Source organism: Anser cygnoides, chromosome 7, assembly GCF_040182565.1.
Source record: "Anser cygnoides isolate HZ-2024a breed goose chromosome 7, Taihu_goose_T2T_genome, whole genome shotgun sequence".
Lineage (NCBI taxonomy): Eukaryota > Metazoa > Chordata > Aves > Anseriformes > Anatidae > Anser > Anser cygnoides.
This window is the reverse complement of record NC_089879.1, coordinates 15,569,271-15,596,651: the sequence shown is the minus strand read 5'-3', so window position 1 is coordinate 15,596,651 and position 27,381 is coordinate 15,569,271. Positions and strand designations below refer to the sequence as shown.

Below are 27,381 nucleotides of genomic sequence, written 5' to 3'. Positions count from 1 at the left end.
CGCAGCAGTAGGAATTATTTAAAAAATGGGCAAGGATGTGCTCTCTGCCTCAGAAATGAAACAGAAACATGCTTAGCTATTTGTTGGATGGACTGATTGATTTCTGATTTTTTTTTTAATTTTTTTGCAAATCATGTTCCATTATCATGTTTGCAGAATACTGTTATCATAGAATCATAGAATGGCTAGAGTTGGGAGGGATATGGAAGATCATCTAGTTTCTCACACGCACACACACATCCACACCCACCCACCCACCCACCCACACTCCACCATAGGCAGGGATGCCACCCACTAGATCAGATTGGTCAGGGCCTCATCCAACCTGGTCTTGAACACCTCCAGGGATGGGGCATCCACAAGCTCTCTGGACAACCTGTTCCAGTGCCTCACCACCCTATATGTGAAGAATTTCCTCCTAACCTCTAATCTAAATCTCCCCTCTTTTAGTTTAAAACCATTCCCCCTTGTCCTGTCATTATCTGATAGAGCAAAAAGTTGCTCTCTATCTTTTTTTATAAGCCCCCTTTAAGTATTCATAGGCTGCAAAAAGGTCACCCCAGAGTCTACTCTTCTGTAGGCCAAACAGCCCCAGCTCTCTCATCCTTTCTTCATAGGAGTGGTGCTCCAGCCCTCTGGTCATCTTTGTGGCCCTCCCCTGGACCCGTTCTAACAGATCAACAACCTTCTTGTGCTTGGGTCCACAGACCTGGACACAGTACTCCAAACAGGGCCTCACATGGGCAGAGCAGAGGGGGAAAATCACCTGCCTCTCCTGCTGGCCACCCCTCTGTTAATGCAGCCCAGGATGCAGTTGGTGTTATGGGCTGCAAGCATGCACTGCTGACTCATGTTGAGCTTTTCATCCACCAGAACCCCAGAGTCCTTCTCTGCAGGGCTGCTCTCAATGAGTTCTTCTCACAGTCTCTACTCATGGCCAGGACTGCCCCAATGGAGGTGCAGCACCTTGCTCTTAGACTTGTTGAACCTCATTAGGTTCACATGGGCCCAATTTTCAAGCTTGTCCAGGCCACTTTGGATGGCATCCCTTCCTTCTGTTGTATCAACTGCACCACTCAGGTTGGTGATACACATCACCAGAATCAAGCCACGTGCCTCAGTTAAAACTTCTGTGTGGTGACACATGTTCTTGAACCCTGGCAATAGCCATTTAATTATTCAGAAATTCAAATTTCTGCTGAAGAATGGAAATAGCACTGGTTTCCTACTGCACATTTGTGAGATGAAGGTCAATAAGCAAATGTTAGCTAAATAATGTTGTATAGAGGATTCAAGTGATTTCACATGTAAAACTCACTAAAAAAAAAATGAGTAGGAAATTCTTTAAACATAAAACTTTTCACTCCACAAATAATCCTATAAAGGCCTGACAACATTGAAATATTATGAACACACCATTTTCAGCATATAGAAATGGATAAAACAGAAGGCAAAACAGTGTTCCTTACATAGCACTCTAAAATGAGCTTTAAATTGATATAGATGAACACAGAGAAAAATTATCCATGGAAACAAGCAACAGCCAGAAAGGTACGTGTTAGGAAAAGACACGAGCTAATCTTATATAAGTGTTGCAGATATAGAAAATGCTAATGTGAAGTCCATTTCCTAAATTTCACATAAAAGCACCACACTGCAGAATGGCCAAAGGGTTTCCTTACAGGGGTAAGCTGAGAACAGCACTGAAGAGAGCAAAGTGAAAGCACAAAAACAACCAACCAACCAAACAAAAACTTTGCAATTAGCCTAAAATATTCTGACAGTTTCACCAGGCAGAGAGTAAAATAAAAACTCTTCAGAGGCTGGTTTGAAGACAACTACACACTCCTGACAGGACTACAGAGTTAAGTTTTGTCATCCATGGGAAGGCTTCCTTCTCATATTGCACGTCTGACATAGGCACACACAGAAATATGTGCAGGAGTGAAGAAGCACCTCAGAACAACACATGCACTGTGCCTGCCCGAGCACTGTGGTGACTGTGTCACAGCCTGGCCACCAGCCAGCCATGTTGCCCCAGGCCTGCCACTGACTAGGGACCAGCCTCCTTGCCAGAGCCCGGCCTGGCAATCGCTGGGCTGTGACCTGGCCCAGTTACCATCACCAAGCCTCACAGGGACTAGCAGCGTTGTGCTCCCTGCTTGGCCTCATCACCACCACTGAAGACATGCTCCTGGGCTGGGGCGACCCTGGCCTGCCCTGCTCCCTGTCTGGGAGCAGTGGCACAGGCCCTGGCTGGCAAGGCCTAGCCCTGCCACCCGCAGGGGAGACCCTGACACCCTGACATAAACTTCTTTTCCACAGGACTTCTCTAAAATTTTAAATACCATACTGAAGAATAGTATTTTGTTTTGTTTTGTTTTTAACTGTTACATGATTATTAAATAAGGCTTTAAGTATGTATGTGCAATATATACCTCTAGAATTTATCTATCAAAGGAGATTTAAGAGGGTGTCAAATTAAATGAGCGTGTCAATCCTGGCATTTTTCTGACCTTGAAATTAGTCATTCCACAACTTTATGGAACTCGAAAACCATTTTTGTCTTTCACAAATGGTAAAGGAATAACAGCAGAAGTTACTCCCAGGTAGCTTTTCAACATACAGGGAACACAGTTGTGCATAGAGATATACAACTGTCACAGCTTATTGAGGTCCATTTTTTTTCAGGAACCTTATTATGAAGTAGTAGCTACTTAAGATTTGGGGGTTTTATAAGACGTTTTCTAAAATAAAGAAAGCAGATGCAATTTCTGCATGCAGTTTGCTGGCTGGCCTCCAGAAGGAACAGAAATGTTTGATATTTCAGGAGATAACACCAAAAAAAAAAACTTCACAGCTTTGTTTATTTACAAATTGCGCTCAACCATAAACTAATTCTCCTCAAAAAAAAAAAAAAAATATATATATATAGTATGGTGAAAAGGTTAGAGACATAGATCTACATTTCAGTACAGAGAATTACTGTTCACAGTAATGTCAACAACTTCCTGAAGCAATGGCAATAAAAAAATTTGGCAACCTTTGGCATTTGACATTTAAAAGATATCTTCTGTATGAAGCAATAGAGAACCCCTAGCTGTCACATTGCAAAAGACTTCTAAAAGGCAAATCATAAAGGCATCATTCATTAATATAAATAAATATTTCTAGCAAATTTGCTTATTTTATGTATATTATTTTTTAATTATTTTAATAATAATATTTTGTTTTTCTTAAAAAAAGAAAACCAAAACAATCCAATATATTTTATTGCTTTATTCTGCAAGTGGAAAGACTGCTTTTCTAAAATTATACAGTGAGGGGACTAAGGCCATTATGCTGTTAAGTTCAGACCATAATTACTTTTTTTTTTTTTTAAATATACCTTATTGCTGTATTTGAAACTAAAACTGAATTCACTTCTACATAGTATCTTCACCTGCATTTCTCAACTGCATAGGACAGTTGAGAAAATAATAAAGGTTGTTTAAAATGAAGGAAGCAGGCAAATGAACCCATGGAGCAATAACACTTTGAAATATTTAACTAAAACTCTGAAAAAATAACTTTCAAGCTTTTGATTTAGATGCATTTCTAACTTTGAGACATTGAAACTGACAGTTTCTCAGTATCTAAATGAGAACCCTTCAGTATCCAAATGACAAATTCATCATGTAAGTCGAGACCAAGGAAAAAGAACAGTTACTTCATACTGCTACAGGTTGCTTCTAAATAACTAAAAATATCTGCAAATTAATAATCTTTATGACAAGGTACACCTTTTTTGAACATTTTCTAAATTCTTTAAGTAAGTATTGTCTAAACTCCTCTCTGAAAGGCATGTTAAAATCTTTAGGTGACAAGGGAGCATGTTTTCTTTTCTCTTATTAAATTTTTCTCACTCAATTTAGCCCTTTCAAAATAAACCCAGATACTACAGTAACAAGAAAAATAGAAACCAAGTGAATACTAAGAACACTAGAAATATGAAGTTGTGAACAGTCTGTTGTAAGAATAGATGCATTAAATCAAATTCAGGAAAACCAATTTTAATACAATTAGTGATATTCAGAAGATAAAAAAAATCAGTCTTCTGAACAGAATCTAGGAAAAAAAAAGAATCCAAGTGTATCTACATAAATGGACTATCCTGTGTACCTAGTTTATACAGTCTTGCCCTCCTTCTCTGCATACAAGTCAGTAATAAAAACTGTGAAGAAAAATAACATCTGAAAATAAATTTTAACAAAAAATCTTTTAATTTTATGAAATACCTTTGATATAACTTGAATGTTGTTGGTCAGTACTTGATTTGCAATATGTTCCACACATCGTACAATCCTGGTGCAGGCTTTGTCTTCCTTTTGAGCCATCCACAACACATGATCATCAACCAACATTATATTGCTAGCAATTTCAATGAGAGCATCCCCAATCTGAAAGATAAAACAAACAAACAAACAAAAAACAACAGTATTTTCTGCAAAACATAAAAATAGAATATAAGTGCACAAGAGTACAACTGAAAGTGGGCATTGTATTCTTAGTAGCCGTCATTCAAAGATACTTTTGATTCTGTTAAGAAAATTAAATGGACTGAAAAATCAATGCCAATGAAAGAAAAATGCTATTGCCTTCAAAGAAAAGCTTTTTGGTTCACAATTTTAAAGCTTAACTGCAGGATACACCACAAAAACCAAAGTCTCTCATTGGGTGAATAACGCAATCCCAGAATTATTAACCTCTTTCTTAAACTAAGCCAAACTGGCCATACCCCTCTAAAGAATTGTTTCACGGTTAATAAAAGAACATTTGGCGGGGGGGGGGGGGGGGGGGGGGGATATATTTGGGAAAAAATGTTATAGACTTAGTAGGGTAAATTTGAGATATAACTCAGGTGCTGATATGTCTGTAATTAACTGACAGCAGAATAACATAAATAAACAAAAGGTGAAAAATAAGAAGTGGAAGTTTATATTGTAATTAAATGTATTACTGGAGAATAAAGGCATGACATGAAAAAATACAAAATTTTGGGCTAATACATGTACATCTTCTTGGTAACAAGGCACCTGTAACATCTCACTGGCTAAACGGAATGTATGGGCTTGTAGCTTTGTGTGTTTTGATTCACTCTTGCGACTAACTCCTCTTAGGAGTGACTAACTACTTTTAGGCAAGGATAAATCCTTGCCTTTGCCTGGTGCTATCTTGCAGTTTTTATTACGTATGACTGTGTTTCAAAATGTTGTTAGTATATCACATTTAGAAAGAATAAACATCACTATGAATATTTTTGGTGATGTTTTCACACTGAAGTTAAAATATTTACTTTTTAAAATTTTAAGTTATTTTGAGCGAGATTTCAAAATTAACATTGCCAGTATTTTTGAAGGCTTATGGTTACTTAAGACACAAAGATATAACAAAGATACAAAAGGATATCACAAACCTGAATACAAAGTTATATAACAGCAAAAAATAACCGAGAAATACAGCTTAAAAAAAGCTCAAGAGGTTAAAAAGTCAAACTAACAGAAACAGAAAAATAAGACAAATGTGCAGATAATTCAGTGAGAAGGAAAAAAGAAACTCAGCAATGGTGAAAAGGGTTTAAGGAATGACAGTTTATGAAGTCAGTTCTGCATTTTCAATAAAAAATACATACATTTCACATGCATTTCAAAGAAGAGAGAAGTAATGAGACTGTGTGAAATTTTGTGTGACTATTCCTGAAATATTTAATGTATTTTTGAGAATGTAATTACCAGGTAATTCTAGGTGAATTTGACAATGTGACAAATAGAGTTACTGATACAATGAATAATAATAAAACACATTAAGAGACTGAAATGATTTATGAGAAAAGATTAAAGCATAGACTAATCAGCTAAGCAATAATTAACTGAGGGCAGAACAATAGACTATAAATATACAAAAGATGAGAAATAAAAGAGGAAATAATTTATAATTAAATGTGTTATTGGAGTATAAGGTATGACATGAAAAAATACAAAATTTTGGACTAATACATGTATATCTTCCTGGTAATGAGTTGCAATATACTGCAAATATGTCCCCAAAGCAGTTGAAGCTTTCTTGCTTTAGAGGTAAACCACCAGATGGGACAAAGTACAGCTAGCTCTTCTAAAAATGTGTAATCCAGTGCTGGCTAGGAATGGCACTTCCCAGAAAACATGTAAGAAAGCTGTATTGGTTATCTAAATTTGTTTTAAAACTATTCTGATAAATCACAGAAAACCTCCATGTATGTATTTACATTAATTTCTAACGATTTTAGGTAATTGTTGTTTGAGCTGTTAGTTCATTCCAAATAACCTACCTTTGTTCATATGTTCCCCTACATTAAATTAATTTTGATCCCATAACTCAAACCTCATGTGTGAAGTTACTGACACTTGAACTTTACATGTATGTTTGTACCCTATGATTGAGAGTTAAGAAATGAGTATTAGTAAAGTGCTCAGTGAAAAAAGAACCTGCTTAGTGAACTTGAGAGACAGATATACAGTTCAGGTATAAAGGAGAGGACAAGAGAGACAAATGAGGAGAATGATCTAAATTACAAAAACAATATGGGATTATGAAATTAGAAATGTAGAGGTAAGTGGTGGAGATGGAGCTGTTTTAGTACAGAAAACCAGAAACTGAAACCTACTTGAAAATCAACTAAGAGATTAGAGATGATGCTCAGTTTTAATGCATAATGGAATACACCAACTGCTAGTATGTGAAAAATAAAGAGATTCTATGGATAAATCCAAATATTTCTTTTTGGATGGGAAATTATTTTTATTTTATTTTTATTCAGAAAGCAGTAAGATCTTATCAGGATTTTGAACTAGGAGGTTGAAATAGAGTTGTAGCTTTGAAACAATTCTTGGAGAGCAGTTAGTAAAACATTTTAGGTCTGGTGAATAATGATGAAATTGAAGTTGGAGGCTTTCTCAAATTGGCACTAAAATGTTAACTATTACAATCCCCAAAGCCAGAATAGAATGAACATTGCCAAACCAAAAGAAAACAAATGCTTTAACTATAGCTATCATATGTACAAAAACTACAGGTTATGAAATCTTATGCAAGCAGTTACTCTGACAATTAACAGTAAAAACTATGATGAACATTACTGTTCTCTATAAAAACTTATTTTTCCCATAGGAGTTTGCATAACTCTGATTAGACTTCCCTGTAAAAATGCCATACATTTTGCTAAAATTGTCTGTGGAAATTTGTACTTCAAGACACATTTTCTTCTCTTTACATAAAGTTCTCCATGCTTTCAAAACTCAGTTAGGAAAACTAGAGAAGCATGAGTAACTCCTAGATAAAGGTAAAGAAGTGGCCAGCTTGAGAAGCACCTTGAGTTCATTCTAATATGTTAGTCATGGTGGAAATTAAAACCAAAAAAAAAACTAAAGCCATGGCTTATTGAAAACTGAATTCTATTCCTTAGCAGTAATGCCTCTGTCAATCAGATGAGATGGCTCAGTTGTCTCACATAAAGACACAGCAGTATATGCAAAATGTTTGCAACCAGAATACCAGCGAGCAATTTTAGAAGCTTCAGTGTGTGCCTGCATACATTAAGAATAGGACCATCTGTGAAGACTTCACTTCTAACTTTTTTTCAGCATACAGAAGATATCTTACATCTTCAACTTCATCCACGAAGACAATTAACTTTTCCATTATATAAGCCAAATATATTACATCCATTTTATCCGCAAAGTGGGAAGCACCTCTTGTGTAGGCTGTCAGCTGGCGGGAAAATTCAAGCACAGTCGTCAAATTGATGTGCATCTGAAAATACATGAGAATTGCTAGGTGTAATAAATCAGCTACCTTTGTTCTCCTCTAAAAACTGGAGATCCCATCCATTTGTATAATGCTTTCTATAAATTCACATGGAGTTATATGCATCACTAGTACTATGAACATAAATTTCAGTGAAATATTATATTTTCAGCATTACGTCTCAGATTTCATTGTTGTCATCTCCAGACACCACCACATGTCAACAAATATTGAAAATTTTTGCATGTCTGCTTTCTCTGGACTGGAACAAACTGACCTCAAAGTATTATACCAGCCTACAATCTTGCCTTGCCTATATAATTAGATCATTAATGACAACAACAGTGGTATCAGTGAGGGTTCAGTGGTGCATAGTGGGAGAACAAAAGACAATGGTACTACGCTGAAAGAAGAGAAGTTCAGACTGGATATGAGGAAAATCTTTTCTACAGTAAGGATATAGTCAGGCATTAGAATAGGTTGCACCTGGAGGTTGTGCAGCCTCCATCCTCAGAGGTTTTGAAAATCTAAGCAGTTAAAGCCCTGAGAAACCCGACCTAACCTTATAGCTCACCTTGATTTGAGCAGGGGGATTTACTGGAGTGCAGAAACCTTCTCTCCAAATAGAATTATTTTCTTATCCTATAATTCCACTGGATCTCTTAATACAGTAATTATTCCTATTTAAACAGGAATACACTTGAAAACAAACTTCCTGTGGTGGTATCTAGCACTACTAGTTAGGAAAAAATTACAAAGGAAACTGGAAGTGGTAAAAGTTAGTTATAGGTCTATGCCATCCTCCACGCTGTTCACTGTTATGCTCTTTCTTCCTCATGCATTTTCATCAATTTGCTTTTCTATCTCATCCTCTCTTAACCACCACACACCACTGCTGCTCTTTTTTTTTTTTTTTTTCCCTTGGAAGATATCAAAATGGCATTCTGAAGTAGCCTTCATTTCTGCAGCTCGTTTGCTCGTTTAAATGTATTATGGGACAACAGCAGTGGGAAAACAAATTCCAGTCAACAGAACTCTGATACAGGACTTCAAGAGAAATTAATGTCTTTCTGGTAAAAATGCAGGAAGGGTAGGCAAAGAAAGAACTGAAATGAAGCACTGATGACCCTGCCAACGTTACTAATGGTCATCTAGTCTCCAGGCACACAGAGGAAAAAAAAAGAAGACATTAAAATAAAAGCAATAAATGCTCTGCACTCGTTCCTATTGCAACCTCAGTTACCAAAATGCATTGTGTTTCAAAAATAAAAAAAAAAAAAAGAAAAAAAAAAGGCCAGCTACCACAAGCTTGTGTTTCCTTACAAGCTATTCAATAAAATCAGTACAGAAAGGAAGCTCTGCATTTCATAACATTACCTGACTGAAAGCATGAAGAACTTGAGTTACTTCTTGTGAATAAGGACATTCAGAATAGTTTTCTTCATCCCAGCGTCCAGTTCGATTACATTTACGCCATGCCTTAGACTCTTCTGCACCATTGTGAAAGGCAATGGAGTTAAATGAATACTGAAGACAGGGATGGTAAGCAGTTATCCCAGCCAAAGTTTTAGGCCATCTATGAACAGCATGATAATAAAAATAATAATAATAATTAAAAAAAAAAACAAACAAAAAAGCAAACAACAGTGTAAATCTTCTTTTCAAAGGCAATTTACAATAGAGCAATAATATGCATGATATTTAAGGAAAAAAAAAAAAAAAGAAAGGCTATTTAAAATTTTACCTCCTTACGTTCTACAATGAATTCCTTTGTTTCCTTGGAAAATGTCAAACTTATACAGGCTCAAGTCTGGCTGGTCACACATTAATTCTGCATTAATTGTAAGAAAGTATTTGGTGTTCAGGGAAAAAAAAAAAAAAAAGGATGCATTTTCCTTACATTCACCTTTGCAGATTGCACAAAGCAGAGCAGAAAGTCCATTAAGCATAGAACAACTATTGCTAATGTTGTAAAAGGTAAAGGCTCAAAATGTAGATGACAATATTACTTTGTATTTTGACCCAATGTCACAAGGCTCTTTTTGCTGCAAAGCCCTGAGAAGCAAAAAATTCTGAATGTATCAGAAACCAATAAACATAATTTGAGTAGAGATTATGTCTTATGAAGGAGCTAGCCCTCAAAAATTAAGTATCTAGGTATACATGATTTATCTACTGTGATGCCAAAACAGACAGTCTTTGAAAATAAACAATAATTCAAGAGAAGCCAGAATTGTTCTATTTATTTCTTGTGTCTACTATACAATACTCTTATTTATATATCTGCTGCATTCTCTTGAACTGCACATCTGGGATCTTTTTTTTTTTTTTTTTTTTAAAAAAAAAAAAAAAAAAAGAAAATCCATTATCCATTGCCATTTCCAGGCTAGTATGGACATAGCAGGATGAGGTAATTACAAGAAATCAAACAACAACAGAAGAGTATCATCATCAAGTCAGCATGTCTGGAAAGGATGTGGTTTTGATTTTAATTGCACTGATGTAATGCCTGAAACCAACCAATCAGAAAAAAAAAAAATCTGCCTCACACTGGCACACACCTTGACAATCAAGGTTTGCTCAAACATGCATATAAGTCCCTGTTAGTTATAAGAGGCAAATCCATTTGGACATTGTTACATAATATACAGACAGGTTTGGGGCTAAGTTTACATGTTTTCCTAGTTTCAAAAAAGGAAAGGTAAGAAGAAAAGTATTTTTATGTCATAGCTAACTGTCACTAGAATAATTCGTGTGATGTGAAAAGTTGATGCAAAATGAAACATGAAAGGATTGTCACAAAAAATGAAATATGTACAATATTATTATATTCTCCTTTTGACTCTGAGATGAAAAATTATTTCAGTAAAAAAATTAGCATTAATTCAATTGGGCCACACTGAGTAACACCATACCTCAAAAGTAAAATTAAAAGAGGCTATTCTAAAAGTAAGGCACACCAAGTCTTAGCACAGATTGCAGAATCTGGCCTTTTTGACTAGGAATAATAGGACTTAACACTACTGTTTGCATTTCAGAATGTTCTTACAGTGAGCTGAAAAACAAAATATGAGCAAAAGATGGCCATCATAGAGAAAAACTCTTAGTACGTAAGGCCAGGTCATTGTGACTCAGAGTGCCTAATTCTTACTGCAGTTATGCAATTATAAATACCACCTAGGCTGGTGAACTAAAAGAACCACACTTCCCTAACAGCCGATGCTTTTTTTTTTTTTTTTCCCAATAAAAGAACTGTTCTTTCCAGCTTTGCTTTTGTGTTGGAACTCTTTCTACTTATGTACTTGCTGTATTATCAAAACTTCAAAGACCTTTCTAAGAAAAATTACTGGTGAGATAGCTGTATCTCTGAGGGTAAACCTTTGCAATAGTTTCAAATGTTAATGCTAAGTTTGAGCCTGATAAATTCCCTATAATTCTAAATTAATTCCCTTGAAATGCCAAAGGAATCAATGGATTCAGCATCCTTTTAATATACATTTTAAAAATAAACTTATATAAACTTCTAGAAAGGTGATCAATAGGGAGTGAAATGCACACCGCTGTTCTTTTGATTTATATAAAATGACAAAAATGCCACTGGTGTTAGTACTGTCTGTAGAATTTATATATATTTACTTATTAAGAAAAATATGTAATTTTACGGAAAAAAACACATGTACATAAACTTGTCATCAAAAAGATTCAGTATTTGTTATTTCATGGGATGTATATATCTTTAAAAGACCCAATTAGCAGTTTTAAAGTCAAAAGTATGTACAGAAAGTCCCGGTGTTTCAGAAAAGCTTCCTCTCTCAGCTACTTTCCTTTTAATTAACTATTCAAGCTGAATTCTTATTATAATTCACCTGGTAACAAATTACCTTCCTGATTTCTCAATGGGAATGCCATCGTACATCAGTGTTATTGTCAAGCAGGTAATGATATTTTGTTTTTAAGAGCTTTATGCATATCATTGAAGTGTTTTTAGAGCCAATCAAAAACAATGCCAAATTTAAAGAATCCTTGATTTTTTTTTTTCAGTTTAGAGGTTTTAAAATTAAAAACAAACAAAAAAAATGACATATAGCAATAAAACTAAAGATGAAACAAAAATTACACATCAACAATATTGCGCAGAGACTATAAGATTCAGACAGAAGGATGGATGTGTTTTCTAATCATGTTATATAATACTCACCTCAAACGATCTATTTCTTTTACTAAATACTTTTACTCACTAGTTTGATTCTCTTCGACAAAGTCTTTTAGTAACAGTTTTATAATATTTGTTACTTCTAATCTCAGCTGAATAAAACTAGCCAGAACTGGAATAGATTAGGAAAGTACTGAAGATTTAATCTTCTAATGCTTTATTGTAGTGTTATTATATTACATAATTTCAAAAAGACCAAGAACAATTATTAACCCTCTTCTATTTAGCTATGAAGTACCTGCACCTTTTTAAATTTTCCATAATCTCACACTGAGGAATTTGAAGGATCCTCAGACTTTTACAAACCATTGCTTTTCTTGAAACACTAGCTGCCATTTCCCATAATAATCACACAGTGCTCCTTCTTCTTATTCTATTACCTACCAATGACAAGTAAAATAAGTGACATATTTGTACTCGACACTGAATTATCATGCAAACATGGATACTGTCCGTATCTATATCAATATATGAAAATATATTCCCAAACCAGGAATTCATACCTGAAATCTCCCTTGTTGTTAATGACTCTTTCTGCAGGGCAGTAAGGTGCAGCCGTTTCCAGTACCACAATTTCTACTTGTTTAGTGCTATTTCCATAGGAATTGTTGACTAGACACTCCCAATCTCCACTTGCATCAATATCAATGCTAGATAGGATAAGTTCACTTAAAAAAAAAAAAAAAAGATTAATTACTGAATATACTTAGTTATATAAAGATTGTTGGTGGTTTCCTGACATTAACTTCTCTTCAGAGGTTTTCTGTGAAAACATAAAAATGGGTTTTGCTCTATATTATTATATAGACAGACAGTATGTGATTGTTTTGTATTAAAATTTTAGCAGCACCAATTTGGACTGACATCTCAGGTCATAAGAGGCTATAACAGAGATTGTAAGTCATCACAAAAGAACAGTTATGCATCAGTCCCCATTCTCCCTTTCTCTAATATTATAAAATACTGCTTTTGTTGCATAACGAAGCACTTGAAAGTCAAAAATACATTTCAAGTTGATAATACAACCAGTCCTCAGAGAATGTTTCCCTTCAACTGTGATTGGAGCTCCTATGGCGTTTCAAAACCAGAATCTGCTGTCCTGTGGCAGCACGTGACAAGTTTTCTAGAATAGCCACTGACATTGGAAGCCATATATAATTTTCCTGATGAATGCAAAATGAGATGAGGCAGATGCTGATATTTCTTTAGCACTGTGCTACTCATGAACTTCTTTCATAATGTCCCCCACCAAATGTGAAATGTAGTTATTAATATCAATAAATTAAGGTTGAATAAACCCTTTATAATCAAAGTGATAGACATGTTAAATATAGAGACACTTCGTGGCTTCACTTATAATATGCACAATATGTGCGCATTGCACATTACTGCACCATGCCAATGTTTAGCTGTCTAAGCTAAATATTCTATGCATAATTAGAGGAAATAATTTCAGTAACATTTAAAATTGCCTATAACTATTTTCGTTAGGATTTTCTGCATATTTTGAAAGAAATTAGAAGATTTCATTCTTTTAATGGATGAAACCTGGGCCCAAATGAAGTCAATAAAAGTTTAGTTCTTCAAATAACTTCAGCAGGGAAAGAATGTTATCTAATTACTGTAATTCTATAGATCTCACAGACAAAAATAATGCTAACTACTACATTTTAAGAAAGTAATATATTAGATATTAAATCTGTCATTGGCCTAGAAATAAATTTTACTGTAGTTTTAAAGAAAGTACAGCTTCTGAAAGTAGCTGGAAGAAGGAAAAGGTACTAGTTATCTGAAGTATTTATTTTGCTTTGCACAAATGGCTGGTTTCTGAATGTGCTTTGTGGTTTAGACAATTAGAAATTCTGTGGGAAGAAATGGAGTACAGTCCAAAAGGGGAAGATACATTTAAAAAGCAGAAGCACAGAATTCAAAAGTTATTAAGTTGATTTTAAATCTGTATATAAAACAAAATCTTAAAAAATTGTAATTGTGGCCTTTGGTACTTTCATAAGGAGCCTGATATTTTGAAATATATACACAGAAAAATTATATATATTTTATTTTTAATTTTTTGCTCATTTAAACTTCTCTAAAATGCCATTCTTTTTCAGTTCAAATCTTTGTATATTATATATGCACTTTTATCAATTTTGCTACAAGAAAGGACCAAATATTCTTGTATATAAACTACTTCTTATATATAAATAAGTACACCACAATCAAGGTAGGAAGTAATTAGACAGCTGCTTATGTAATTTTCCCTTTGAAAGATGCATATAATGAAGGATGATTTTCTCAAATACTTACTAGAGGACTGTTATCTTGCTCTCCAGAAAACAAACAACCTGTGGTAAATAGCTTTTGTTTTAAGTTAAATTGCTCCAGATTTTTTTTCTGTAATTCTCTGGTAATTCTGTCCAATTTATGATTAAACTAACTTTAAAAATCTAACACCTGTTTAGCATGGATTTGAGCTCCAAGTAGCTTGGATTCCCCACTTTCATTTTTACAATGAATTCTAATGTGTTTTTTATTGCAGAGAATATAGAGAAAACTTCACTAGCCAACACTACTCAAACAAATTAACTGATTTTTTTCATATCAACAGAAGCAACTGATTATTAAGAAGCATCAGATGAGGAAGACCAATAACAGCAACCTCCCAGCTACCTCTTCATACATCTTTCCACATTCAGGTTGCAAAAGTTCAGTGAAATTAACCAGTTGATAAAAATTTTCAAATTAAGTTTTCTGTTTCATATGTCCCAACCATCTTGCATCATCTTTAGAGACAGCTGAGAAAGAATATGTTCCTAGAACTTACAAAAACAATTATCTATAAAAGCACTTTTTTCACTGAAACAATAAGCAGCATAAAAATTCACCTCTGGCAGCAAGTCCCAGAGACTTTCCAAGTCAATAGAATGTATGAGAAATGCGCTCATCTTTTGATTTCCACATAAAATAACTGTAGTCATTGTTAATACTACAAATTTGATAAAACTGGGAACCATGCTGATTTTAGGTAAATGATGGAGATAGAAAGTAAGGGAATACTTGAAGATATCAGTTTTACAGGTAAACAATATGAAGATAAATAAATATGAAGAAAATGAGTACATTTTCTATTCATTTAAATTGTTGAAATGTGTTCTGATGCAAATTCATCTGTCACTAGACAGACTTCCTGTCAATTAATTAGGTGATGTTTCCCAGTTTCACAGACAAATATTTACTGATACATCATTTTTGCTTCTCCTAGAAACACAGTACTTGAACTCTGGTTCAAGCTCTCTAAAATGATGAGGAAATCCTCAATGTCACAATTAATTTTCTGCGGCTCTTCAGAACCAAAATGTTTGTTGAACCAAAATAAGGTTCAATAATAGAAGAAGCTGTGTAATGACCAAAACATGGAATCACTTCCTCAATAGCCACCTGGCCACTATAAATGATGCCACTTATATTCCTCTAGAACAATTTGGATAGCAAGACCAATATTGAAACTGTTCATTTACTTACCGTCTGAATATGACAAATGATTATTACCCTGGAGAATTTGAGAGACTAAATTAACAAAAAAAAAAAAAAAGTGTTTTAATTCTTAAAAAGAGGTCAACTTAATCTCTTTAACACTTTCTCTGCCTATAATTTTGGCAACTCCAAAGGGAAGGGTGGGCCTGTATAGAATTTTAAACCTCTTCATTAAATTCTTGTTAGGTTGTTTACATATTTTAAGTTTTGACACTATTACATCGGCATCCCCAGAATTTCCAGTGTTTTTCGTACTGTCCGTAGAAAAGCATTCTTGATCTTTCTTGGTCAACAAGTCTTGACAAAAGGCAGGAACTCTCCTAATACTTGAGAACATTGCAGAACTCTGTTTTAGGAGCTTGATAAGAGCATATTAGAATTAGGAAAGAAGAGCACCATTGCCTGTAGTTGACTTGATTATCCTGGCTCACAGAAACTAATAAATGTCAGGCCACAAATGAAATGATTTTGCATTTACTATGCAGCTTTTCTACAGATGGATTATGCATCAGAAGGAGTTTCTACTCACTCTATGTTAGCAATCAGACTCATGAGCACTTCTCAGAGGAGTGACAGCTGCTACTTTTGTGGAAATTTATGACCTACCAAGCAATAAACAAAGTCAGACATTCATGAGATGGAGTCAAGGAAAACTGAACATGAAGACTGCTGCCTGATGGGAACAAAAGGATGACTAGCAAGCCTTTCTTATGTTTTCTTTGGAAATCATAGTGGCCTTCTCAGTAAACCAAAGAACACTGAAAACAAGAGAAGATACATATTTCTTCTTTGCACTGTGAAATTTCATGCATATTAGGATTCCTTTGTCAAATGTAATGACTGACATATTGACAAATTAATTAATATGTAGAGCTGATACAATTGCATGAAAAAGTTGTAATATTCAATAGAAGCCTGTGGCATTGGACAAAGAGAGGAACCTTAAGACAGACAGAAGCGATACACATGTAATAAAGTAACCTGTGACAAAAGATTTCTATTTGAGGCATAGTTTTGCATTGCTACAGCTATGCATAACTAATTAGACAATCAGAAGTAGGTCTCATTATGCAAAATTACTCAAGCATGTCCTAAAGTAATACCTTAGTGACATTTACTGTAGGTCCCAGCACTCATTTGCATGCTAGGAAACAGTAACAAATAAAGATGAAACTTCAACACCACATTTTGATTGGCTTTCCATGGGAAAGGTTTTAAAGTCTGGATTGATCTCCTTTAAGACTGGATGACAACCAACCACTCTTCTTGAGAAAAAAATAAAAATTAATTACAAAAACACATTTAACACTCTTCTTCAGATAGGTAAGAGAATGCTTTTCTATAGTTCAGGCAAAAGGCCTGCATAACCTGCATCCAACACATACCACCTTTAATTATTAATACTAACACAAAACTTTAAAAATGAGTGTTGGTCTCCAGAGTACACTGTTGCTTGGAATACAGCCTTTCACAGGGGATATAAGGTTAAAACACAGAAAATGAAGAGAGAATGTGTAAATCTAGGCACTTTAACTGAACCTCAGTTGCTAGTTTGATCTCTCTGACAAAATTACTTATTTACCCATGAAAAAACCAGCTTCAGAAAGCAGATGGCCTTTAAATAAACTTTCTATCTGGCCAAAAGCAGTAGAAAAGGTAGATTAAAAATTAAAACCGGTATTCATTTTAACAAATCAATTTGTCATACACACAGGAAATACACAATTTTCCGTTTCTTCTGATTTAATACAAAACCAAAGCAAAACTTACCATTTAATGCCATCAGTAGCTACCCAATAAGCTTAGTGTGCTATAACTTACTTTAAACATAATGTAAATGTTCATTTGTTCACATCAGTATTTTAGTTGGATTTCACTTCAGAGATGCCAATGGAAAAGAGATGGTTTTCATGACAAAATATTGACAGGAAAAACAAAGAAATATCTACTTTCGAAATGGAAGAGAAGACCTTTGTGTTAGTTAGTAAACCAAATTACTGTATTTTCCTTTGTGTTGCTCAGATTACATTGACTGAAATGTAAATGTTCAAAATATTATCGATTTTTTATATAAACATTTGCCCAGCGGTAAGATGCATTTTCTCTAAGTGGATGTCAATGAACCTGTGACCCCCATTTATGTGCCATCAATTTGTTTCTTAAAATTCTGAAAACAAATAATGCTAATACTACAGTGACTATACCGTACCGTTTTCAGAAACAGTCTGCAAAATAGCTCTAACAGATACAATAGGCTTAGTCTGTTTTATGATTCTTTTCTATCTTGCCAGGTAGGGACAACCCGTCTGTGCATTGAACGGTGTGCATAAAGGTGCATTTATCTTCATACTCCCACAGCTCTAGAGTCAATATATGTCAGTCCAGCTAGCAGAGAACTTAAAGTAGAGAAGGAAAAAAAAAAAAATTATCAACAGCTGTAGAGCACCCAAAGCTTTCTCTTGCTGGAGAAACCTTCAGGCAACTGGCAGGTCTGTTATGGCACAGTGCTATAAAGCTACGTAAAGAGCGTACTCCTGAGCCAGGGCTTATTTAAAGTACTTCATGAATCACTTGTCTATCACTGAACTGCCTTGTCACTCAGTGAAAGGTTTGGGGATGGTAAAATTTATGTTTATTGCTATTAATTTTATTCTAACAGAAAACTGCTTGACTGCAGGATGCATACAACTGCAGCCTTCTCGGGAAATACAGCTACACCTGCCGTATGCCTTTCATTTGCCCTTAAGTAGTCTGTTCACTGCAACGTTATCCAGAGAAAGCTTTATTTCATTAGCATATCTCTTGTGATCTGTACAGCAGCAGAGGTTCTTAGACAAAAATAACACTATGACAATCAGTCCAATAGTCAAAATTGCATAAAAAGCCTTTTAGGGAAAATATTTTGCAGATGATTTGTAAGTGTTCACCTACTTATGACGAGTCTTGATTGTTTGATTACATGCCACTGGGAGCAGGTGCCCCCTCCTTTCCTCCCTCCCCATTTCCTCCCCCCCCAAAAAAGAAAACAAACAAAAAATACCACTACTTTGCCAGAATTTCCCACCCTCCATTGTCAATCACGTGTTAATGGTGATGTTACAAATGAAGATTTTTTTTTTTAATGAATACTTAATGGATTAAACCCTTGAATAGTGGGGCTATAATACTGATTTTTTATTGGCTGAGCTGTAAGAAATTTGGGAAGAACAAACAAAAGAGGCAAGACAGAGCAAATTCCTGTAGAAGAACTTCAGGATCTATCTCTATTCTTACTCCAAAAGCATAAACGTTATTTTATGATGGCCAGGAGTCAGCTAATCAAAATATCATAAACAATTAAAAATGAGATTCTTTTATTTGTATGGTGGATTGCTCTGATAATCACAGCTGGTTCAGAGGCTTACAAACTACTGCCTGGACTGAGAGAAAGTGTATAATTACACCTTACATCACAGCTGACAGGAAAATTAATTTCAAAAAATACTGTCCTGGAACATTCAGTCCAAAGCACTGCTATAGTGCAGCATCTCCTCAGCTACACAGTTGCATTTTAAGCCGAACTTAAAAGTTCATTTCAGTGATATGGATGGATGGGCCCATACTTTTAGGAAATAGGCAGAGATGGAAATGAGAGGTCAAAATCAACACTGCATTTATTGCACAGAGTGTGCAAGGCATCTTAGCATGGTCAAAAAAAAATATATATTTGAAAAGCTTTCTAGACAGACTCTATGATTTTTTTTATTTATTTACTTTACAGTTTTGACTTACTGCTTTTCTATTTATTTTATTGTATCTGGCAGAAATATTTTTTTCTGGTAAACTCATTTTTTTCTGTTAAAATTTTTTATTTTTCAACCATGTTTTGCTAAACAGTTCCCCAAAACAAGCCTACGTGTTTTATGGCACAGCAGAATTCTCAGATGTCCATTCCTTTAATCACAGAGAGTTGCTGGTTTTGCTTTCATGGTATTGGCCAAGTTTTCCAAAGGTTATATTTTATATTATTCCCCAAACTGACTTGTAGTAAAGCTTTCATTGGGTTTTATTCAGATAATTAAAAGCATGGTAAAGAAAAAGCCTAAGCTTAATTAATTGGCATGAAGATTCTCTTAATCCCTGATAATCAAATCCTTAGCATGTGCTTTTCATAATAATTTTTAATATTATCTTTCTGTCTGAAGCACAAGAACTTTGCTGGTAAAGGTACATCTGTCACTGGTCCTTTACTTTCAGCAGTGCCTGAAGTAAGCCACAGACCGTTGACTGCAGCGTTTGAAGTAATCACAAAACAACACAGAGACATTGATTTACAATTTAAATGGTTATTTTGCTTCATTTCTTTCCTAACTGCTTGACAGCTAAGGGTCAAATAGAGTCAATTAGGTGCACTAACAAAATATCAGTACTAAGCAATTTCTGCTGCTCTCCCCTGGCCTCTCAGTATGACCTGCAGCTGCTCATCAATCTCCAAATGCTCGTGACAGCAGAACACAGAACACTTAAATCAGATTCTTTGTATCTGTTCTCTCACTTATTTTTTTAATCTCACATGGAGCGAACCTGCAATATTTTGCCACGATTTGGAATACATCTGAACTTTCAGTTGTGCAACCAGTGTGTTCATCACTGGCATACCATTTTCAGACTGCTCGTTAACCTAATATTTGTCTGAGCCACTTCTGCTTGCTTCGCAGCTCTTCCAGATGTATTCTTGCCACAAACTGTTAAGAGAGTTCAGGGGTCATTTGGATTCTTTCCACAAAAAATAGACAAAGAATTTCTGCCTTCCTCCCTGAATTTCTGCAAGTGTTTTCTTCTTTCCTATACAGTTTGCCTGTGTGCATCACCAACTTGTCACGATACTACCTGTCTACTTTGGCACCAACTTGTGTTCATATTCAATTTCTTTCACTAACCACATCTTGAATTACCCTTATTCTTTTAGTGAAACTGTTTCATTCAAATTCCAAATCCTTACTCTGATTTAGAAGAACCTTTAGATTACAAAAAAATATTATCATACTTTTTGAACCACAATGTTGTATTGCTTTTAATTTCTCTCCCTGTTTCTTCATTATTACAAGTGGATCATAATCTGAGGCTCTTCTCTGCTATCAGACATTTCTTTTGCAGGGGGAGGTTTTGGATATTTTCAAATAACCATATACTTCTCAAAGTAGCTTTCTGAAATATGTATACACATTTTATGAATAAATATTTAAATGAGTGTTCGTATTGATGTCCTTATCAATATTACACCTAAAGAATCGGCTGTAGTTCCGTACTGTCTCATCCCAAACATTTCTATTTATTTCATTATATACTTTTTAACATCCCATATTGGCAGCTGACTGCTGTCAAAATGTAAGGAAGTACTATATGCTTTAATAAATAAGTAAATATATTTTAAGCTTAGTTCTTTTTCATCATCATTATTATTAATTATTATCATTTTAAAAAAGACTGCAGTTGGCAACCATATTTAGAAGACTGAAATAGTTTGCACAGAGTTATTGGTAAAAATATATTTTTTTGGGGGGAAGGGGGGGTTGAGTGTCACAGCTGAGACCTAACAGCCTGAATTTCCAATGGCAAATCTACACACACTATGAAAAATGACTTGTGAAGAACTTATTTGACACTAATACCTGCTGTCCTAGGTTTAGTTAAGAGCATGTTAGTTTCTCCAGTTGTAACATTCTTTTCTATGGGTTCTTAACTTTCTGTACAGTTTAATGTTTTTAGAAACAGCCAATGTGAACTGTAATGTTCCCAGAGCAGCCATTACAGCTGTCAGACATAACCACTATTAAACACTCAGCACAAGTATTTACAGAATAGAACTAAAAAGACACTAAAATAGTCATTATAGTCTATGGGATAAATAAGCAACTCCTGAAAATTAAAGTCTCACACTACTATGGAGTTGCTTGGTTCATAAAATTAAAATATATTCTTTAGCTTAATATACTAATAACTGTCCTGCCAGCTGCTCCAGATGCAGAAGGGGAACAGTGGGAAGTAGGGAAAGATGCTGTGCTGCCTGGAACCATACATAATCCCTCTATCTATGTGGTTTCAGGGATATGGACTGTTTCATTGCCACTTATTGGCATCAAGCTCTTAATCTAATATTCCAGACTTAAGAAATTAAGCCATCTTCATATAAACACAGGTCACAATTTCAGCTTGACCCATTCTCAGATGATAGGAAATTAGTTCCATATCACATTCACATTTTCATGTATGACTATGACATTTATACACAGGCATAATGACAAAAGTTCAACATGAACAGAATCAAATATTATTATCATTGGCAAGAAATGGTAAATGTGAGCTAGCAGCAGAATTAAAAACACCTACTCAAGATCTCCTGCAAGTGAATATTCTTTGCCAAGAAAAATGTCACAGGCCAGAATACAGTTCAAAACTTTAGCTTAATTATTGTAACAAAAACATTTATTTTAGTTTATTCTCCTTTATCATAGGAGAAAAGAAAATACACACTTGGTTATTTTATCCTTCTCCTGTGACAGTTAATAAAACAGAAGGGTTTAGTATGATATCTGTGTAATATCTGGAAATATCTGGAACTACCCAATAAAATAACCACCTAAAAATGTTTGAATAAGCAGCTTTTGGAACTGCACTACACCTCTTTGTTTGAAACTGGCTTCAGAAATCTTTAAATTGCTTACCAGCACAAACCAAAACCTATCTTTTAGTGCAATCACATAAAACCAGAGAGCAAACAATTGCTGTAAAGAGTAGGTATAGGAAGGCAAAATATGACACTGTAAGAACTGATTTTAAATAACCTTTATTTTTAATCCAAATCTTATACTTAGCATATGATAACCTCAATAGGGCATAGTCTTTCTGATGTTTTACAGTGTTTCACTAAACAGTGTATACTAGCATGTAACAAGCATATTAATATAAACTATTCTAACGTAATAAGCAGGCCATTACATGTTATTTTAAAGGGCAAAAATAACTGTGATATTAACAGAGTTGTAGCATGGTCATGAAGTTGAGATTAAAATTAAGAAATGCTCGAGAGTTTTTACAGTCATAACTTGACCGATGTTTTCTCATTTTCAATATGAAGATACAATGCATATCTATAATGTGTATGAATAAAATCATTGAGTTCAAAATAGTATGTTTTTTGCTACTTTCAAAAGCACAGGGCCCCCATGCCTTCATTGAGTTAATTCTGATCAGCCCCTTGATCAAGGCAGAGCCATGTTTGCTTGAGTACTGGCAGTTTTTACTGGATGAGAACCATGCTGTACAATAAATGAAGTACTGATGCCCTACTGTATTGTGAAGTACGACATACGGCTCAAATAAAAGAGCAGTGAAAATGGTTTAAGCTTATAAGTAATTGTCTAGAGATTCTGAGTTTAATTCAAAGAATTTTTTGTCTTATTTTGTCAGTGCGTATCGCAGTTTGGACAGGTCAAGTAATTTTTTCCAGTGTATAATAGCAAATGCTGCAAGGTATTTAGAGAACACTGTTTCTGAATGCCCGGTCCTGGTGCATACTACAACGTGAGCATCGACTTCACTGGTTTAATAGCACACTAAATGAGGTAGGTAGCAGATCTTTAATTCTTATTAAAATCTTATGGTGGACAAGGTTTTTATTTCAAGGTCTGACAAAAATAAAGCAGTATAAAGGAAAATTCAGGCAAGCTTCTATACTAGCTTTTTAAAGAGGACAGCAATTAAAAAAATAATTTTAATTTGAGAATTTATTTCAGTATATTACTATGCTATGAACTGCTTACCTACTACAACATATTCAATAGAAACAACTACAAATAGTTGTTTGAAAATACTGAAAATACTACAACAATTCAGTAGAAAAACAACAGGTGATTAACAGCATGATTTTTAATTTTGATATTGTGGAAATGAGAAGAATATGCTTTAATTTAAGTGACCTGGCAGTTGTGTAATAGCTTATGCATTTGGCATTACCATACTAATTAGTCTTTTTCATTATCCACCACACCCCTACACATTGGTATTATAAAAAAGCCAGCAGCTGTTAGGCCAGATCCACACATCTAGATCTACAGGACTCCAAAAGGGGTCAGATAACCAGTGAGCAGATGAAATTAAAATCAATAATACTGAAAGACCCCAGTGGAGATGAATTAAATTGACTCCCTTCATAATTTTCATTTGATAGTTCAAGAAGCATTTCAGGTCAATTATATTAATAGAAAGTGATTGAGTGAAAAGAAGTTAATGACGAACCAGAGCTAATTAGCATAGCTATTTTCACTCAATCTTCTACACAGAATAAGACTTTTTTTGATCAGTGATGAAAATTGGCAGAGGACAAAAGGATATGTGCAACAGTTTAGCAGCTTTTAGTGACAAACCCAGACTCTATGATGAAAACCAAAAATAAATGTAAATAAATAAATTTATAATAATGTATTAAATCGGATTTTAAAGGGAAAACTGATGCAAAACGAGAACAATACTTTCATTACCAAATAGAATTTATATTAATTGTTGCTTCTTTTTATGGAAGCCTATTCTTTTGCGTTTTTCACATCAGCATCTGTTCACCTTGTCTAGAAGTCTGAATATTACAAGGGATGTGTATACTTTACCGTGTAATTAAGCAGCAGTCATGAATGATGCTGTCTTCCACAAATATGCCACTCTCTTCATCTGTTTCAATAAGACGACCAGCATGGTACCAATGTACTTGGGTAGTATTGTCAACGTAAGTTGCAGTACACTGAAATGGCAAGCGGTCTCCATGAAAAACAACTTGTCTTTGTGATGGGATCAGCTCAAAAAGAGGAAGTTCCAGAGGCCCAGCTGCAAGGAAAGCAAACAAAAATAAATAGAAGAAACTCTCACAATGATTTCCTCTCTAATGAATATTGTACGGTGTACAATATGAATATTGTAAAGTATACAATTCTAGCTTCATAGATCTTAATAGGAAAGCACTAATATAAAATATACACCCACAAACTACCCACTTGAGTCTGATGATGATGTTAGTTCTAGAGATCAGATTTCTTTCATTAGTGTGAGATCAGATAACTACAAGATTACTAGAATATCTACAGAAGACAGATTTCACAGAATAGTTCACAGCATGGCTGAGATTAAAAAGGATCTCTTGAGAGCGCCCGATGCTGCTTTCTGCTCAAAGCAGGATGCTTTAATACAGAGCTATACAGACAAAATCAGTCTTCCAATTAAAGAAAAAAAAAACCACACATTAATATAGATATGATTAACATTTACAAGATCATATCAGTGTCAGAGGCTGAAACTCCCACTGAAAAAAATTAATCACTATAGAGATCCTAAACTATTTCACATGCCTGGGATTTGGATACTGATAAGACTAATAATGAAAGTTAAACTTTCCCCTCAAGTTCAGCTGTCATTATGATTTCTTATTTAACTGTCCCTGCTTCCTTTTGCATTTTCTACAAGTCAACTTCACTCTCTAGATGTTTACTCAAGATTAAATATTTATCTAAGAATCTCTTTCTACTTTTTATAGCACAGCACATATCATTATCTTCATGAATTTTCCCTCTCCTGTCTTTCCCCAAGAAATACCCTAATAAGAAGAATATTGCATATTCTTGTTCTAAGCAGAGTCTTACAAAAAAACAGCTGCTATCAGCACATACCCAAATTTGTAAGGACAATTAAAAAATAAATAGCATTATACTTTTGGAAGGCATATGCCTTTTTGGGACTGCTGAAAGTCTATTAATTTCACAGATTTGGCAGTAATTGAATTTTGCATCCCTTAAGACTGAATCTCTACATGGTGTTTCTTTCCTTCCATTTTTATTTCTAGACCCTGAAACAACCTAAATGCAATTCCTGTAAAATATTTTCTATACATTGTGAGATTAATGTGATTTCTTTAAATCAATTGCAGAAGATTGAAAATAAGCATTCTAGGGAAGGTATTGAAACAGAGAGTCTGCATCTAAAGGAAGAATAGAAGGTCGTCTTTTATGGGATAATAAGGAATAAAGGAATACCTTATTTTCTTTCTTCTGATAGTCTCCTTAAGTAGGAGAAGAAAATTACTACCTTTGACACTGTTATCATCACATAAAAATTCTAATGGCAATAAAAATACTAAGGACTCACATATGTGATTGAGGAAGACACTACCATGGTGATCCTGTATTCCTAAAATACAACCTTTTCACTTCAGCCTACAATGCCAAAATAATTGACTGAGCCTGGGTCACTTTTAAACTTTATTACTGCAATCTCATCTTAGACACAATACCTACTGCCCTGCACCTTAGAAATCCTTCTAACTTGGTGAGAAAAAAAGAACTTACAAAGCTATGTCTTCTTCTCCCTTATTTTCCTTCTGCTTCCATTTAAAGACTGCTCATAATTATTATCTGTCCAGCCAACAGAGCTGTCAGTTGAAAGGTCATTCTTCCACATTTGCAGCAACAGTGACTGTCTCAACCATCTATTTTCCTGACAAGTACTTTAACTTTTTTTTTTTCCATTTCACTGCCTATAATCTTATCTTGTATTAAACTTTCTCTCCAAAATCCTCTATTTCCCATAATATATGTACAGAGGAACATGCCTAACCAGATTGCAAGCCATAATCACCAGTTTTAGAACTGCTAACGTTTGTGTATAACTGATAGTGTTTGTTGCTCCCCTTACTCAGTATCCCACTCTAACACTCTTCTTTATACTCTTCAGATGTTGTCTTTGGATCAGTTAAACTGTGAGAAACTGCATTTGTAAATCTAGCTTTTGGCTCTCAATACTATTGGGGAATTTAAATGTTAAATAGTATATTCATCACCTACTTTGAATAAACAGTGAGAAGGATCACTTCTACTTTTTTATAGAGCAAGAATGCTGGCCAGCATAATACGCAGGATTTGTGCATGAGCGAATCTGTGATATTGCTACCTGGCAGTAGCACACAGAGGATTAAAGGACTAACTGCTATCTACTGAAATGTTGCAAGTCTGCTGTTACTAAAAAGGTCAGGCTTCAGATATCACTCCTTATTTGCATATACATCCTGTGGTTTATCCTCTGATTGTGCCTGTTTGTGGACATGGATGCATTAATAAAAATTTTGTGAAACATACCTAGTATTTTTATACATTCTTTGACTTCTAAGTGAAAGAGAAGGTAAACCAGATTACTACCTCATTCATAATAGCTACAGGTTTGGTCATTTGTATTAAAGGTTTTTACCTGAAGACTGAGATGTCAATCTCTTTCTCCAAAAGGCTGCAATCTTTATATTGCATCATGAAGTCAATTATGGAGTATAAGCAAAAGTTATGTTGTGAAATTTAGCTGTAAGTTGACTGAATGTTCTGTTTTTCTGGCTACATTCAAATCCCCCAACCACAGATAATGAAAACAGAGTCCAGAAAATTAAACACACTGTCACAGCTACAACAGCAATATACAGAACTTGCAGAAATAAAATACTTCTCATGAAAACATTTCTCATTTTTAACTGAGGATAAATGTAAGTTTCTGTTCAGGCAGTGAGTGACACAGTGTGCCATGTAGCTACGAGGTAGTAGTAAAAGTGCAAACTATAGTATCAATATTTTTTAAGTCAAACTAAATAACTTGCCTGACATATGGATGCAGTATAACACTAACTCTTTGACTTTATCTCTGCCTTTATAGTTGATCTTCAAGGCTCTCCTGTTATTGCTTCTATTGCTCAGCCTTGGGAATCAGACCAGACTCAAAAATGGAGTATGAATGAAGTGTTCTGAGCAGACTTT

The 27,381-nt window shown here is 34.6% G+C and overlaps 1 protein-coding gene across 5 annotated transcripts in view; it reads right to left on the bottom strand.

Moving 5' to 3' along the window:
- ADGRA1 (adhesion G protein-coupled receptor A1) overlaps nt 1-27,381 on the bottom strand; it is a 281,000-nt gene that overhangs the window by 128,481 nt on the left and 125,138 nt on the right. For 4 of the 5 annotated variants that reach the window (XM_048060556.2, XM_067000767.1, XM_048060561.2 and 1 more), the window contains 5 exons: nt 24,211-24,424; nt 12,538-12,702; nt 9,199-9,397; nt 7,678-7,827; nt 4,278-4,439 (listed from right to left, as the gene is read on the bottom strand). In XM_048060556.2, coding sequence (XP_047916513.1) covers nt 4,278-4,439; nt 7,678-7,827; nt 9,199-9,397; nt 12,538-12,702; nt 24,211-24,424 — 890 coding nt within the window. The remainder of the gene's footprint in view (nt 1-4,277; nt 4,440-7,677; nt 7,828-9,198; nt 9,398-12,537; nt 12,703-24,210; nt 24,425-27,381) is intronic. The other variant, XM_048060559.2, reaches the window with a different exon arrangement.